We start from the raw sequence: 17,049 nt of genomic DNA on the forward strand, positions 1-17,049 counted from the left end.
ATATATATATATATATATATATGAAATAAATCGAGGAATCTCAATCAGAAAAAATACAAATAATAATCCGAATTAAAAAAATAGCAAAAGACGACCCAAATTAAAACAAAACTATCTCAATTCGTTCAAACTAAAACTAAATTTTCGTAAAGAAATTTTCCTAAACTGAAAAAGCCTATACATATGATTATGTATTAAGCCAAGAAAGTACTTAAGAAGAATTATTTACAAAAATCGGAAATCCCACTATTATATCATTTTTAAAAGGCTTTAATGTAAATATTTTTGCATATGGATAAACTGGGGCAGGTAAAACATACACCATGACAGGAAAAAAAGGTGAAGAAGGCATTCAACCACGAATAATAGAAAGCTTATTTTAATAACTAGAATAGAGAAAAAATACTAATTAAATTAAATATTATAATATTGAAATTAGCTACTTTGAAATATATAACGAGAAAATTAATGATCTCATAGAATTAAAAAAAGACCTTTAAATAAGGGAAAATCATGGACATCCTTTTATTGAAAATTTAACAATAAGAAAAGTACAAAATGCACAAGAAGCATTACATTTATTTTAAATTTCAACTGAAAATAGAACAAAAGCTTTTACTAAATCTAATAATGAATCATCTAGGTATTTTTATTTTTTTTAATTTGACATTATATATATATATATATTTATAGATCACATTCTATTTTTACTATAAAACTTGAATATATGGATTCTAATTATAATAGAATTAAATCTTAATTAAATTTTGTTGATATGGCAGGAAGTGAGAGATAGAAAAAAACTTAATCTGAAGGTATTAGATTGTAAGAAGCAAGTATGAAATATAAATAATATATATATATATATATATATATTTATATATATATATACATATTATTTTTTTTATTTTTATTATATTAATTTTATTATTTAAAAATAAATTTTTAGATAATATTAATAAAAGTCTTTTTTAATTTTCTTTAGTTATTAAAGGTTTAGCTTAATAGAAATAAGTTGGATATAGAGATAGTAATCTTACTTATATATTAAAAGATTGTTTAGAATAAAAAAATAAAACTTATGTTATATGCGCTATTAACCCTTTATTTTTACATTTAGATGAAAGCGAGAACACATTACATTTTGCTTAGAATGCTAAAAAAATAAAAATAAATCCTTAAATTAATAAGATAAATTTATCTGAAAAAGAACTTTCTTTAAAAAAAATTAAAGAATTAGAAAATTAAATTGAAAATTATAAAATTTAAATTGAATTTTAAAAAATATAAATTTCATAATTTTAAAATACAATAAAAGATTTTGATTTTAAATAAGGGTATTTATATATAAAATACTTAATTTTTTTATTCATTTAAAAAAAAAATATATATATTAATTAATTATAAGGGAATATGTAAAGGATTAATAAGAAAATTAAAGAGTAAAAATCAAATTTTATATAAACAATATTTTTTATTTAAAAAAAAAAAAAAAAGATAATTAATTAATTACTTAATGAACTATCTTAAAAAAATAATGAAATAGAATAAATAAATGAAGAAAATAATAAATATAAAAACTAATTGTTATATAATTAAAAACAAACGGAATAAAAAATAAATGATAATAATTTTGATACACCAAATCCTGACTTTTAATTCTAGTTTAAATAAAATTAAATCGAATTAAATCAAAATCAAATATAAAATCACTAAATATAAACATTAAAGATCTAAAATAATATAAGTTCTTAAAAAATAAAAGAACTTACACAATAAAACATAAACTTGAATGAAAAAATAAAAAGTTTAAATAACGAACTATAAAATTTTCAAATTTAATAATTTTAAAATTCTTCAAATGATATTTTTATAAAGGAAGATTAATTTAATGAGTCTTTTTTAATTAAAAGTTAATAAAGTGTTTTAAATGAATTAAATTTAAATACATAAATATTAAATAATTATTAACATATACTAAATTATTAATAAAAACAATTAGAAAGTATAAACTTATTATAAAATTAAAAATAATATAGAAATGATTCTATCCTTTTACGATCCTAATAGAGCATAATTAATGAACTGGATTTTTTTAGTAGTAATATATTTAAAAATAAAAAAAGTGATTTTCCACATTCTGCTAGAGAAATTAAAATTATTAAAAGTTCATAATTAAAAACAAAAAATAATAATAATAATAATAAAAGGAAATTAAATTAAATTTAATAATCGGAATATATAGAAGAAGAAAATAAATAAATAAAATTAGGAAAAAAGAAATAAAATAAAATTTTTATAAAAGAAAATAATTAAAATTCGTTAAATGTTTAATAGATATATAAATAAGGAAATACTAAAAAAGAAAATTATAATAAAATTAAAAAAATTATTATTAGAAAAATTGTAAAGGATTGTAATATTAAAGAATTATTAGTTTCGAATTAAGATATTAAAAAAATTTAAAATAATTTAAAATTCTTCTTTGATAATATTTTAAAAATTTATAAAATATTCAAATATATTATTTTTTAATGGAGTAAAAAATAAGTCACATTTTAATAATTTGAAATTGAAATTAATAATTATGTCTTAAATTAATCTATTATAGATATCTTTAATTTTCATGTAAATATAAAACTATTTAATATCAATGTATTTTATAAATTATAAATATAAATAAAGATTGATAATTAAATTATTAATTTTGACAAATTAAATGAAGAAGAAAAGATTATTTTTTTAAAAATAGCTTATAATTTAAAAAAGGAATATTAAAATTGAATATATGAAAAAAATAAAAAAAATATTTATTATTATTATATATATATATAATACTATATATAAATTTTAATATAATAATTTATTTATTCAACTATTATCTTAATTTTACTTCTATAAAACATTACAAACACAATTTATAATTTTTTTTATACTAAAACTTGTTTTTTATAAATTATATATAAATATATTGTTTATTTGTTTATATATAATCCAAAAAAATTTAATCATAAAGTAAATAATATATTTTATAAATAATAATTTAACAAAATAAATATATATTTAAAATAGGAGACTTTATAATAAATTAAACACACCAATAAAAAACAAACAAAAAAAACACACAAAATTTATTTTTATTAACAAAAAAAAATGCACTCAACACTATAATAATACAATTATGGTCTAATTCCTTCAAAAGATACTTCTTAAAAATTCATAACAAATTTTTATAAAGTTCAAATAAATAATGAAAACATCTACATGTATAAATTTACCCAAGAATTTCAAGACGAAGAACTTCTAGCAATAATAAAGTAATCTTATCAACAACTTTCTACAATTTTTGAGAAAAAGTTCATAATCTAAAGACCTATAATAATATCTCCTTTAAACATTTCAAACGATAAACTTCTCCAAACCAAAATTTAATTCGGTTCTAAAGATTAAAAAGACTACATGTAATTATCTTTAAGAAAAGTCTAATAAACACAACTAGAAAACGAAAAATAAATAAAAAATATATTCGGACTTTTAACAAAAACAATGCTTCAAGACCTCCGTTTAGAAAAGCTTGGAAAAAAATACTTTGAAAAAACTCCTTGTATAGACCTAAAAGACTTCAAAATGTAAATTCTAGCCGGATATTTGACTTCTTTAGAAAGTTATTAATTTAATTCTAAACTTTTAAATATTGATTCATGTTTTAAAGTGACAAGGAAATAAACTCTTATCGAACTTATATAATAATAAAATGAACTAACTAACATAACTAATTTTAAAGGAAATATTATAATCACCATGTACAATAATAAATTTCATAGAATAGAATAGATTATGCCAGAAATGACTCCATAAGACAATTTCTAAGATTAAAAAGGAAACGTTATAACTTACGAAGATTATTACTTTAAACAATATGGAATATAAAATATTAATCCTAAATAACCTTTAATTAAATGTATTAAACTAATAGGAAAAACTAAAAAACCTTTCGAATATTATTTAATACCTTCATTATGTTATGTTACAGGCATATTTTTATTTATAAAAAAATATATAAATAGTTATATATATATATAAATATTTATATATATATATATATATATATATATATATATATATATATATATATATATATACATATATAATCTAGGATTAACTAATTAATAAAAAAGTGACTTCCATTTAATGAAAAAACTAGCAGAAACAACAAAACCTAATGCTTAAATTAGATAAAATCAATAATTGAAATTCGTTAAATAATTGCGAACTGATTGCGATAGGAGAATGAAAGACTGGAACATAAACATAAACGAGATTCCTGAAAAAATAAATTTTAAATAACTATCTCCGGGAAATTTGCTTATGGACTAAACCCCGAATTGCAAGAAAGCATTTAACGTCCTTAATTGTAATTTAGACAGGGATACATAAACTAAAATGTTCGAATAACCAGCGTTGAAAAAATGGGCAATTTTTTATTATAAGGATGATCAGTAAATTTTTAATAAACTTACTAATATGTTCCAAGAATGTCTCAAATTCTGTTAATATCCCTGTCAAGCCCCGTTTTCAGTAAAAGTAGACGAAAATACAGCCAATGGATGGATCAATGTATTAAAGTCTTCACCAGATGATGCCTAGATGTGTGTTATTTTGTTAAGAGGAAAGAAAAAAAGTGGATAATTTTATGATTAAATTAAACTCTTTTTAACTAACTAAAAACCTATTCCTTCTTAAGTTATTTTAACTTCTACTGCTTCTAATGATAAAGGAGTATTATATATTTATTAAATTAATGTATACCTTAATAAATTTATGTTAGCTTAGGACTGTAGTGAATAAATTATTAGTCTAAATATGTTCTAAAACAGGAGGAATTCCTTGGGTTATGAGTGATATGCCTTTTCAAGATTAGCCAACTATGATTGTTGGGATTGATGTGTATCATAATATTTCAGGAAAATAATAGTCTATATTGGGATTTGTGGCTACTACAAATGTTCATTTCACCAAATATTATTCAAGTTCTGTTATGATGTAATAAGGATAAGAAATAAGCTAATATCTTTAATAAATATATGTTAATGCTTTAAAATAGTTTAATAAGTTTAATGGTATTTATCCTAAAAGAGTTATTGTTTTTAGAGATGGAATTAGTTAAGGATAATTCAAAGTTATATAAGAAATCGAAATGCCTTAATTAAATTAGGCTATTAAATAAATTTAAGAATGTGGAGATATTAAGTTTTGTATCATTTCAGTTAATAAAGTAAACTATTTATTTATTTTATATAAAAAAAAAATGTAAGTTAACATCTACAAAATTCTATCAATGTGATGAAAGAAAGCCAAATAGTTGCTAAAATCCACCTTAAGGGGCCCTTATTGAAAATTTAATTACTAAAGGAGATCATGATTTTTATATTGTTAGTTAAAAAGCATATTAAGGTTATATATTTAAAAAAAAAAAAAAAAAAAAAAAAAATTAGTATATATTTATATATAGGAACTTCTTCACCTACTCATTATTATATAGTTTATAATGATATAATTCCTTTTGAATTACAAAAACTAGAATTCAGAGAATATATTTAGTTCAAAAGAGAACTTTAACTTCTAGCTTTTAAAAGTACTTTTCTTTATTATAATTATTCAGGAGCTATTAAAGAACCTAGTGCTGTTAGATATGCTCATGTTTTGTGTAATTTTGTTGGTCAAAAATACAATCCTAGTGTTCCTAATTCTTTGATTTAAGCTCATTAGTAATACGATAATTTGCAATCTCTTTATTTTATTTGAAAAATAATTTATTTTTTAATAAATTTATATTAGATAGAAAAAACAAGAAAATATCATAAAAAAATAATAAACTGAATTATATAAATATATTAAATATTTTAATAAAAAAAGTTAAAATTAAACAAAAAATTAATTTATTTTTAATTATAATTTATGTATAAAATTATAAAATAAATAAATAAAATAATTTTATAATGTAATATATATTTATATATTATATTTTTATTTTATTTTAATAAAAAAATAGGTAACTAAATATTTATTTTTTAATATGAAAATATAATAAAGGAAATAAGAGATAATTTTATTTTAAATATATTTCTTTGTAAAAATAAATAAATCGTTTTCAAGCTTAATTTTATAAATCGTCCGGATTTTAAAGCATCATATTATCTTATAACATATTTAATTTATCAGATTTTCCTTTTTATGTTTAAGAATTATCATTAATTTAGAAATATTAACTAATAGCAGTATTAACTTACTATCCAATTTCTTATTTTATTTCCAAATTCATCAATCTTTTATAAATAAAGAAAATAGTAGCCATAAGTAAAAGTAAGGATCCACCAATAACAATATACCAACCTAAATGGAAATCTTAAGCTTAATCAGAATCATAATCTATAAAAAAAAATATATTTAATTTAGAATAAAAAAAATAAACCATGTTTAAATTCTACATATTTATCGAATGAATTAAAACAATTTAAGGGTTAATCAATAAAAGCGTCACATATAAATTCATATATAGGTCCTTCAGCAGTAATATCACCCTAAATTATAATAATAATTAAAAATATATATATAAATATAAAATTATAATATATATATATATTTATATATATATATATATATATATATAAATATATTTTTATATTATTTACTCTAAAGAAATCTTAATTGACAATAAGTGCAGGGAAAATATCTACTTCTAATTCAAAGAATGTTAATAGTTCTGCACTAAGAATTTTATTATCATTAACAGCATAATTAATAGGCTAATATCCTTACTTAATAAATGATTTTTCAAATTATAATTTAACTGCCTCTATTTATTCTTCCTTAAATCCCACATTTTCCATACTTTTATAAGAACATATTTCTAATTCTCTCGCACTTTTAGAATTTAAGCATACATCTCCGAAATCAATTGCATAATCCCACCACAATTTCGGATATAACTTTGAAATAATAATCTATCTTAAATCTTCTAATACAACACTACTAGTGAGTTCATCATTATCCTTCAATTCAGGAGAGCAATATCTACCATTAGAGACACAATTATCTTTTGTTAAACTATAGAAATTTTCTCTTGATTCAATGTCATATGTGAGTGCAAAATGTACTTAGAATTTGATATTAAAGCCCTCTAATTAGATTGCATCGTAATGTTTTTTAAAATTTTTAATAAATTAATATGAATCTTAATCTAAAGAGCTCATCCAAAAGACAACATTTATATTATTTGCTTCTTTATGCTTTTTTTTTTTTTTTTTTTTTTTAATTTTTTTAATTATTTACTTATTCAAATTCTACTTTTATATCAACTTTTTAGTTTGGATTTTGTAAAATAAAATTTTGGATTTATTCACCATTACTTTTGTTTATAAATAAGGTACTTATAACTAAATGTTTTCCAGTATGATCATCCATTAAAATAATATCTTATTCAGATTCATTATCATAATTATCATATATTATTAATAATCCCACTCCAGCTAATTCAGCGTTTTTCGCTTTAGTAACAAACGAACAGTTTCCTCTTTATATTAAATATATAGACTATTATGAAAATCCTTATGTTTCTTAATTAGAAATTGACTTTTTTTTATTATTTATTTTTTTAAAATAAATATATATATATATATATATAAATATACTTAAATTTCCTAACATCCATCGGATATTTAATCTTTATTATTTTTTTAATAAGGAATTTATATAGTTCCAGTAATAGTTTGTCCGTACGGTTAAAATCCGAAATTAGCTAAAGAATAAGAAACAGTTTCTCCTTTTTTTTTATTGTTATATAAATATTTTTAAACATAAATATATTTATGTATATTTTATTAACCTATTTTTGCAATTAGCGATTAAGGCTTTAAAATTGTTAATTTACATTCTAATTAAATTATTAATATTGATATTATTGTTATTATTGTAATAAAATGTAAATTTATCATTAATTTAATAATAATTATTTTATTTATTTAAATAAATGAATATTTTTTATTTATTTAATTAAATAAAAAATTATTTTTAATTTTAAAAATAAAATAATAAAAGAATATATTTATAAATATATATATATATATATATATATATATATATATATATGTTTATATAAATTAATATTTATACATATATAATTTTTAATTTATATATATATTTATATTTTAAAATATTATTTTTATGTCTAAAACTAAAATAAAAAAAAAACAAAAATTAATTATATATTTATATTTTTTTTTATTTTTAATAATTATATTTTTTTTGAATAATTAATAAAATATATATAAATGAATTTAATTTAATATTTTTCAATTATGTTTATAAAGCTATAATTTTTATTTTTCATTTAAATAATAGTTTTATTATATTAATTTCATTTTTTTATAATAATATAATCTTAATTTATCTAATAAATACTTATTAAATATACTATTTACTTTATTTTTCATTTTTTTTTATTTTAGATAGATCTATTATAAAAACATACAGAAAAAAAAAAAATTATAAAAAACAATATTTAAATTTATACTTATTAAATATAAAAAATTAATTTTTTAAAAATAATTAACAAAACTCTTTTTTTTATATTTTAATTTTTTCAATTAAAAAAAAATTAATAAGATTAAAATAATAAATAATTTTTTTTTAATTAATAACAAAATAAAAAAAAAAAAAATTAAATAAATAAATAATAATTATAAAAACAATTTTTTATATATATTTTAAACAAAAAAAAACATCACAATTAAAAAAATAAAAATTAACTTATTTGTTTATTAAAAAAAAAAAAAAAAGTGTTTAATTTATTTATTCTAAGTCCTCAAAAAAAAAAATAATAATAATAAAAAATATACAAATAAATTAAACATATAAAAAAATGTAATTGAATATGACCTAATAATTAAGAATAAGCGAAATTCTACAAAAATGCTCAACATCCTAATTATATTATTTAGATCAAATACCCAAACATGACCTTAGTTTACTTTTAATTCACCTCATTTAAAAAGAAGATAGAGAAGTAGAAGAGGAAATAAGCATAATAATATATATCATTGAATCTATATTTAAATGTTTTAAGGAGTTAAAATAGTTCATATAACCCCAAGAATATACCAAAATGGTCTATTAAATATGTATAACACTAAAACTGTACTAAATTCCCGAAGACTATACCTTATTTAAACAAAACGAGATAGAAAATACATTTTTTTTAATAATATAAGGTGACTTAAAAAATGAGAAAGAAGAATTTTTTTCCATTGGATCCTTTTTTGGTCAAAATATATTTTTAAAATAATAATTTTCTGAAGAAAATTATTCCCAAAAAAATACTTTAATTTCGGTTTCCTCATGTATAATTGCTAAACTGGATTTAAACGAAATCCAAAATATAATCAAAGTCACAAAAAACAGTATTTTACTCGAAAACTTTAATAAAATAGGAGTTTTTAATGGTTAAGATCCTAATTTAGTTAAATAATATTACGATATATCTTAACATCATTAATATTCAATGAATAATATTATATATGAGGCAGGAGAAATACCTTAATATATTTATTTTATATAAAAAGGTGAATTTTTAGTTAAAGCCAGGAAAAATTTTTGTATAAGTGTAGATTAAATAACGTCTAATAATAATATAAACGAAGAAGATAATTAACAAAAAATAAATTAATTTAAAGACCACAGAAATTTCGTGACTTTAAAAATTTTAAGTTAAGGCGAATGTTTTGGCGAAGAGGAAATTTTGGGAAAAAAAGGTAAAGAATTTAAACGAATATACACTATAGTATGTAATTCTAATGAAGGATTTTTATACTAGATAAATAAAAAGGATTTTTTGCGAAAAATAAACTTAAATAATTAGCTATTGAAGATTTTTATAAATTAAATGGAAATAAAATAAAAATTATCGAATGAAATAATATCTAAATAGAAAAATAAAAACAATGAAATGAACCCAAATAATCAAACAGTAAAAATTGTCAGAAATAAACTTGATTTTGTTGATAATATATTCGAAAAATAGGACCTTTTTGACTATAATATATAAAAAAAAAATACTAAAAATAATCATATTGATTAAAAAGCCATAATTATAGAAGATTTAGAAATTGAAAAATATAAATAATTAACAAATAATATTAATAAAGCAAAAATTAAAAACTAATAAACTACAGATAAATCTACTATACTATATGAAGAAAATATGAAATAAAAATCACAAAAAAAAAAATCTAATCTTAAATACAGTACTATTTTTGAAGTATAATGTCTTAAAGATTTCCAAAAAAAACACAATATACCCTACGATTAATTAAATTCTAAAAATGTATTCTCGAAATCATAATTTAATTATAACAAAATTTCCTTATCTGCTTAATCTTCTCCTTCTAGTAAATAATAATATTAAGATACTATTGTCAGATTAAATTAATAAAAATAATAATAATTTTAATCTGCAAAAGATAGCTTATTTAAATAAACTTAATAAGGAAATAGTTAAATTATATAACTACCTCCAATTCGTATATATAGTAATACTCAAGTTATTTAGTCTTTAAATAGTCCAAAGAATTTAAATACGAATGAGTAATTAGTATTAAATAGGGCTTATTCAAATAGTATAAAAAATACATTTAATTTTTACTTGAATACGGAAAATAATAGTAATAAATTTCATAAAGCCAGCATTTTTTAAAATAATGGTAAAATAAGATAAAAATTGTAAGGAGCAGATTTAATTAAATAGGAAAATGATAATTTTAGAAATAAAAATTTTTCAATGTCAATTCCAAAAAATAATATTTTTTGAATATATATATATATATATATGATTTTAAGATAAATATTTAATTATAAATACTTTATTATAAGTTTTAATTATATATATTATATATAATTTAACGAATTAAAAATTAAATAAAATGGATTATAATTAAACAGTAGTCTTATAAAAACAAAAGATAAATATAAAATTATTCTAATTTAATTTTCCCTATAAAATGAAATAAAAATTATAAAATATAGATCATAAACTACCCATTTATATATAGAATGTTTCCCCCATTACCCTCCCTCCAAAAAAAAATAATAATAAAATAAACAATTATAATAAATGAAAAAAAAAATATAATAAATGGAAAAAAAAAGTTTAACAATTAGAATAAGAATATTAATAATAATTAAATTATTAAATATTTAATTTTATATACAAAAATATAATTTTATCTTAAAAGCTAAAAAATATGTAGACATTTAATTATTTTTTTTTTCTTTTTATAAAATATTAACAAAAAATTCGAAAAACTTTCTAATTAATTAATTGCTAATTTTGCATTTTAAAATTAAAGTTTTCAGTATTTAATATTTCTTTTTTTATTAAATATTTTTTTTTTAATATTAATATTTAAGAATAATTTAAAGTATTATAATATAATAAATAATTATATAATACTAAATTAAAAATTAGTTATATGTAAATATTAATATTTACATTAATTCTTTTATAAATAAATAACTTTAATTTTATTAATACATATAATTTTCTAAATTATTTTATTTTTAGATTTATAGTAATGATTATTATTAATATAAGTTTAAAATTTTAATATAATGTATTTTCGATTGATTATAAATTTTTTATTATTTTAATAAATAAAATTACAATAACATAAGTATTTTTTAAAAATGCTAATAAGCTTTTAGATTTTACTATTTATTCTTTAAAAAATAAAATACTATATTAAATATTAAATTAATATATGTTAAGTAAAATATATACCAATTTAATTTTATATGTATTAATAATATATTTAACTAATTATAAATAAAATATATAAATTAAATTAATAATGATTAATTTATATAAAAAAATAAAGTTTTCTAGAAATAAAATTTATCATTTTTCAAAAATATAAAATTTTCAATATAACTTTAAATAAATTTGTTTTAAATATAATAAAATAAAAATTCAATATATAAATATTATTTACAAATACTTAAATATAAAAAAAATTCATGCAATTTTTTTAATTAATAAACTATTAATTTTTTTTTAATATATAAAAAATTTATAAAATTTTAATAAGGATAAATACATTTACTTATAATTTTTAATTTTTAAAAACTTTATAAAAAATTTTAATTTATATTTTCTTATTTAATAACTAATTATAATACTTTTAATTTTAAAAAAAATACTTGCAGGAAAATGTAAAAAACTACTTTTTCTTTATTTTATATAAGTTTTAACATTTATTAAAATACTAAGTTAAATTTTGAAATAAACTATCATATATTTATATTATTTTAAATATGAAATCATTTTTAAATATTATTCTTAATTGTTTATATATACTAATATAAGTTTTATATTGTTTTATTTTAATAACTCTTTTATTAAAGGTGTTTTCATTTCCTAAATATATTTTATTTAAATAATAAAACCCATTAATTATTATTTTATATTTTACATATGTATTTCTTCTTTATAGTTTTTTATCATATCTACATTCTATAAATAAAATCAAATACAATACAATATGTGAATTTTTTTATTAAAAGAACAATTCTCAAATATTATTTTCACATATTAACATTTTTATTTATATTTATATTTATTTGTTTTAGTATATGAAAAATATAGATTTATATTTGTCTACTTTAATATTTTATTTTATAACAAATAATAATAATAACTTTCTAAAAATAATCTCATTTATAAAAACTCATAATATTATTAATTATTTATTATAATAAAATAACATTCAACAATAAATATTTAAACTAAAATATAAAATATTTTCTAAAAAAGACACTATAAATACAAAATAATAATAAAAAAAAACCTTATAATATATATATATTTTTTTTTATATATAAAAAACTAAAAGTAAAAGATAAATAAATAAAATTTCAAATTAAAATAAATAAAAACAACACTAACAAAAAAAAAAATTACATTATTTATAAATAAAATAAATAAATAAATTAAATTTAAAAAAATAATATTAAACAAAAAATAACTAAAAACTATGAAAAGTATTGATGAATATTTAGAAATATTAAAGGAGGGTAAATGTGTGCCTGAAAGGGACTTAAGATTAATTACCGAATAAATAAAAGAAATTTTAATGGAAGAATCAAACGTATAGCCAATAAGAGCTCCGGTAAATATATGTGGAGATATTCATGGCTAATTTTACGATTTATTAGAACTATTTAGAGTAGGAGGAGAAATTCCAATTTAAAATTATATATTCATAGGAGATTTTGTCGACCGAGGATATAATTCCGTAGAAACACTAGAATATTTACTTTGTTTAAAAATTAAATACCCTGACAATATAACATTATTAAGAGGAAATCATGAATCGCGTTAAATAACATAAGTGAAAATCATTTTATATAAAAAAAAAAAAAAAAAAAAAAAATATAAATAAGGCTTATGGTTTTCATGATGAAGTATTAAGAAAATACGGAAATACAAACCCATGGAAATACTGTACAGATGTATTTGATTATTTACCAATAGGGGCAATAGTAGAAGGAAAAGTATTATGTATACATGGAGGATTATCTCCAGAAATAAAAACAATTGACTAAATAAGAATGATAGACAGAAAAATGGAAATTCCACACGATGGTCCTTTCTGTGATTTAATGTGGAGTGATCCAGAAGATATAACTACTTGGGCTATAAATACAAGAGGAGCAGGATGGCTTTTTGGTTCTTAAGTAACTAAAGAATTCAATGAATTAAATGAATTAGATTTAGTTGCTAGAGCGCATTAATTAGTTGATGCTGGCTATTAATATTGGTTCCCAGTATTATAAATTAAATATAAATATAATAAATATAATAAATATATATATATATATTTACTTATATATATATATTTTTATTTTTTATTTATTATTCTTTTTAGGATAAAAATTTAGTTACAGTATGGAGTGCACCTAATTATTGTTATAGGTGTGGTAATATTGCAGCTATTCTTAAGTTGGATGAAAATTTAAACTAAAGTTGGGAAACTTTTAATGCTGTAACTGATGCTTCTAAATAGATTAATCCTAAAAGTTTATTGCCATATTTTTTATGATAAGGTGTATTTTTACATTAATTTTTTATATTTATATATAAAATTAAGATATTTATAATAAGCTCTATATTATAAATATTTTATATAATCAAAAAAGGAAAAACTTTTTTTTTTGCAAAATGTTTTATTTTAATATTATAATATATTATTAATATATTAAAAATAAAATTATTATTTAAAATATAAAATAAAGAAATGATATATATTATTACTAAATAGATATATATAAATAATTATATATTTATATTTTCTTATCTATATAAATTTAATATATATTTATATATAATTTTAGTTTCTTACTGAAAATTTAATTATTTAAATAAAATAAAACATAAAATTTTTGTTAAATACTAAAAATAATTGAATTTTTAAATAGAAAAATTTCTTTTTCTGAACAAAAATAATATTTATTTAATGTAAATATAAATATTACTTTTATTTTTATTTTTATTTTTTTCGGAGCTTACCTATTTTTTAAATATTTCGTAGATTATTATAATATTTTAATTTTATGAAAAAACACTATTTAAATAATAAGAAAATAAATAAAAAACATTTATTTTATTTTAAGAATTTTGATGAAAAATAAAATAAAAGCCTATAAAAAAAATTCAATTAATATTTGGAATTTCTACAATCTAACTAAACTCAAAATTTTCTAAACTGAATTTTTATGTGTAAAAATTAAATATATTTAAAGCTAAAATTAAATCAAACCAATGAGAAAACTAAATATTTAAAATTTATTCATTATCTTAAACCAAAACATTATCAAAAAATAATAAATACTTTTCTATATAAGGAAAAACTTTCTAAAATTAATGTTTAGTTTATTTATCGATTATTTTAATAGAATCACCCATAATAAATCCACAAGTTTTAGTCTATTTTCCCTTAATAAATATTTCATTGAATTATTTATCCCCGAGGACATCAAAAGCACCAGAATAAAATTAAATATCATTTAATTTTATTATATGTTTTAATTTTTATGAATTTTAAATATATTTTTTTAAATCTTTCTTGTCATTTTTAGATAATGTATGCATTAAAAAACAAATATTTTCTAAATTTTAACTTGTAAATTAAGGATTGTATTAATGTTTATTTTTATAATAATATTTTTAATATAATAAACAATTACTATTTAAAATATCTATCACTTATTAAAATCGTTCTGTTTCAATTTTTATAACTAATATAAATTCAAATTATTAAATTATAAAGTTAACTTTGTTTAGAGTATCCATGGCTTAAAAAGCTTAGTCTTTATCTAAAAAAATAACAAATAAATCATCTTTGTATAATACTTATTCATTTAAATAAGAATAATATTATTAGAAGTCAGTAAAATATAGTTCTTATTTTTATTAATAAGTTAAATTATTTTGTTATTCAAAATTTTATTAATGGTTTTTCTTTTTCTTTTTTTTTTATTAAAATTTTGTTATTCTAAATTATTATTATTATTATTATCATCATCATTTTATTTTATGTTTATGCTTTCATTATTTTTATTTATATTTATGTTTTATTTTATATTATTTTATTAATTTAATTATTGATTTTAATTTTATATAGCATAAAAATTATCAAATTTTGAATATAGTATATCTTTATATATTTCTGTCTAGTTAATATTTTAATTATTTATTGAATTGTTGTTTTTATTATTATTAATTATATTTTAAGAAATATTATATATATCATTTATATCATCATCATTCTATAAATTTTATAAACTATAATCAATATTATAATTTTATTGTTATAAATGATATTAGTATTATTATTAATATTATTATTATTATTATTATTATTATTATTATTATTAACTTTTTTTTCTAAACTTAAATTACTATTTTATTCTATTTTTTATGTATCTATTATATCATTATTAATGCTTTTTTTATTTATATATATATTATTATTTAATAATTAATTATTATTATTTTTTTATTCAATTAGTTCTTTTACCATTTATTTTAATTCATCAAATCCTTCTTAATAAATTTTATTTTAATTTTTGATTTCCTCTATAATTTTATTGTATGGATTTATTTAATATGAATTCTGATTAATATTTTATACATTTTCATCATCATTTGTAATTTATTAATTTTAATTTATTTAATTATTTTAATTAAATATATTCTAATATTCTAATATTTAATTTTATTACGTATTATTAATTTATATAGACTACTATTACGATTATTAAGTTTATAAATTTGAATATTTATGGCTATATTATTAATTTTATTACTAATTTTTATTAATATCTTATTATTTTTCTATTTATCTCCTTTAATTACTATTATCTTTGTATTGTTTATAATTATAATTCTAATCATTATATTAATAATTATTATTTTTATTATAATAATAAGCCCCATATTCATATTTATTTCTAAAATATTATTATTTTTATTAAAAATATACTACTTAACAATTTTTTATATCTTCAATATTTATTAAAGAATATTCAATTTCTTTACATTTAACCCTATTATTATTTTACATATTCTTAATTTCATTTATAAACTAACTCAATTTATATCTTTAAGTCGAACCTTAATCTCTATATACACTTTCAAATTCATATTCGCTAAATTCTTATCTATATGCATATAAAGTATTTAAGTTTTTGCCTTGTTTTACTTTAATTCGTAAAACCCATCTTCCTTTAATTATTTGACCCCATTTGACTAACGGAACATAGTCAACTTCTATTTCATCAGAACATTCCGGTTCAATTAATCTTTTTATACTTTTTATTTATTCATTTAATATATCCTATTCTTTTATTGTTAAATGTATCCCTTAAACTCTATAAATTAATATATATATATATATATATATATATATATATATATATATATATATATATATATTA

At 16.6% G+C, this 17,049-nt stretch overlaps 3 protein-coding genes across 3 annotated transcripts, besides 22 other annotated features; 2 read left to right on the forward strand and 1 right to left on the reverse strand. All coding sequences in view use genetic code 6, as the record gives it.

The window, feature by feature from the left end:
• Positions 1–843: 843 nt before the first annotated feature.
• Positions 844–896: a microsatellite.
• Positions 897–1,234: 338 nt separating this feature from the next.
• Positions 1,235–1,293: a microsatellite.
• Positions 1,294–1,925: 632 nt separating this feature from the next.
• Positions 1,926–1,967: a microsatellite.
• Positions 1,968–3,171: 1,204 nt separating this feature from the next.
• IMG5_148140 (paz and PIWI domain protein) lies at positions 3,172–5,805 on the forward strand (the record flags this gene model as incomplete). Its single annotated transcript, XM_004031018.1, has 5 exons — positions 3,172–4,066; positions 4,157–4,779; positions 4,829–5,310; positions 5,363–5,454; positions 5,513–5,805. Coding segments are annotated over 5 exons (2,385 nt in total), but the record flags the coding sequence as incomplete, so codon positions are not given.
• Positions 4,056–4,150: a microsatellite.
• Positions 5,466–5,491: a microsatellite.
• A 269-nt stretch (positions 5,806–6,074) lies between the features above and the next one.
• On the reverse strand, positions 6,075–8,492 carry IMG5_148150 (pa domain protein; the record flags this gene model as incomplete). The annotated part of the gene is made up of 6 exons (XM_004031019.1): positions 6,075–6,581; positions 6,693–7,289; positions 7,333–7,632; positions 7,692–7,822; positions 7,886–7,933; positions 8,474–8,492. 6 exons carry the CDS (start codon positions 8,490–8,492, stop codon positions 6,423–6,425), a joined length of 1,254 nt encoding a protein of 417 aa, XP_004031067.1. The 3' UTR covers positions 6,075–6,422.
• Positions 6,588–6,677: a microsatellite.
• Positions 6,605–6,677: a microsatellite.
• Positions 7,997–8,058: a microsatellite.
• Positions 8,013–8,077: a microsatellite.
• Positions 8,099–8,206: a microsatellite.
• Positions 8,258–8,319: a microsatellite.
• Positions 8,493–10,893: 2,401 nt separating the features above from the next.
• Positions 10,894–10,943: a microsatellite.
• Positions 10,944–11,131: 188 nt separating this feature from the next.
• Positions 11,132–11,201: a microsatellite.
• A 208-nt stretch (positions 11,202–11,409) lies between these two features.
• Positions 11,410–11,448: a microsatellite.
• Positions 11,449–13,130: 1,682 nt separating this feature from the next.
• Positions 13,131–14,153, forward strand: IMG5_148160 (ser thr protein phosphatase family protein, putative; the record flags this gene model as incomplete). Its single annotated transcript, XM_004031020.1, has 3 exons — positions 13,131–13,442; positions 13,495–13,878; positions 13,980–14,153. The coding sequence occupies exons 1-3, from the start codon at positions 13,185–13,187 to the stop codon at positions 14,151–14,153; spliced, it is 816 nt and encodes a 271-aa protein (XP_004031068.1). The 5' UTR covers positions 13,131–13,184.
• Positions 13,893–13,950: a microsatellite.
• Positions 13,895–13,931: a microsatellite.
• Positions 13,918–13,955: a microsatellite.
• A 1,507-nt stretch (positions 14,154–15,660) lies between the features above and the next one.
• Positions 15,661–15,732: a microsatellite.
• Positions 15,662–15,701: a microsatellite.
• Positions 15,733–15,931: 199 nt separating the features above from the next.
• Positions 15,932–15,987: a microsatellite.
• A 269-nt stretch (positions 15,988–16,256) lies between these two features.
• Positions 16,257–16,289: a microsatellite.
• A 704-nt stretch (positions 16,290–16,993) lies between these two features.
• Positions 16,994–17,047: a microsatellite.
• The last annotated feature ends 2 nt before the right edge of the window (positions 17,048–17,049 follow it).

The sequence above is a fragment of the Ichthyophthirius multifiliis genome (genome assembly GCF_000220395.1).
Source record: "Ichthyophthirius multifiliis unplaced genomic scaffold scaff_1120509251142, whole genome shotgun sequence".
Lineage (NCBI taxonomy): Eukaryota > Ciliophora > Oligohymenophorea > Hymenostomatida > Ichthyophthirius > Ichthyophthirius multifiliis.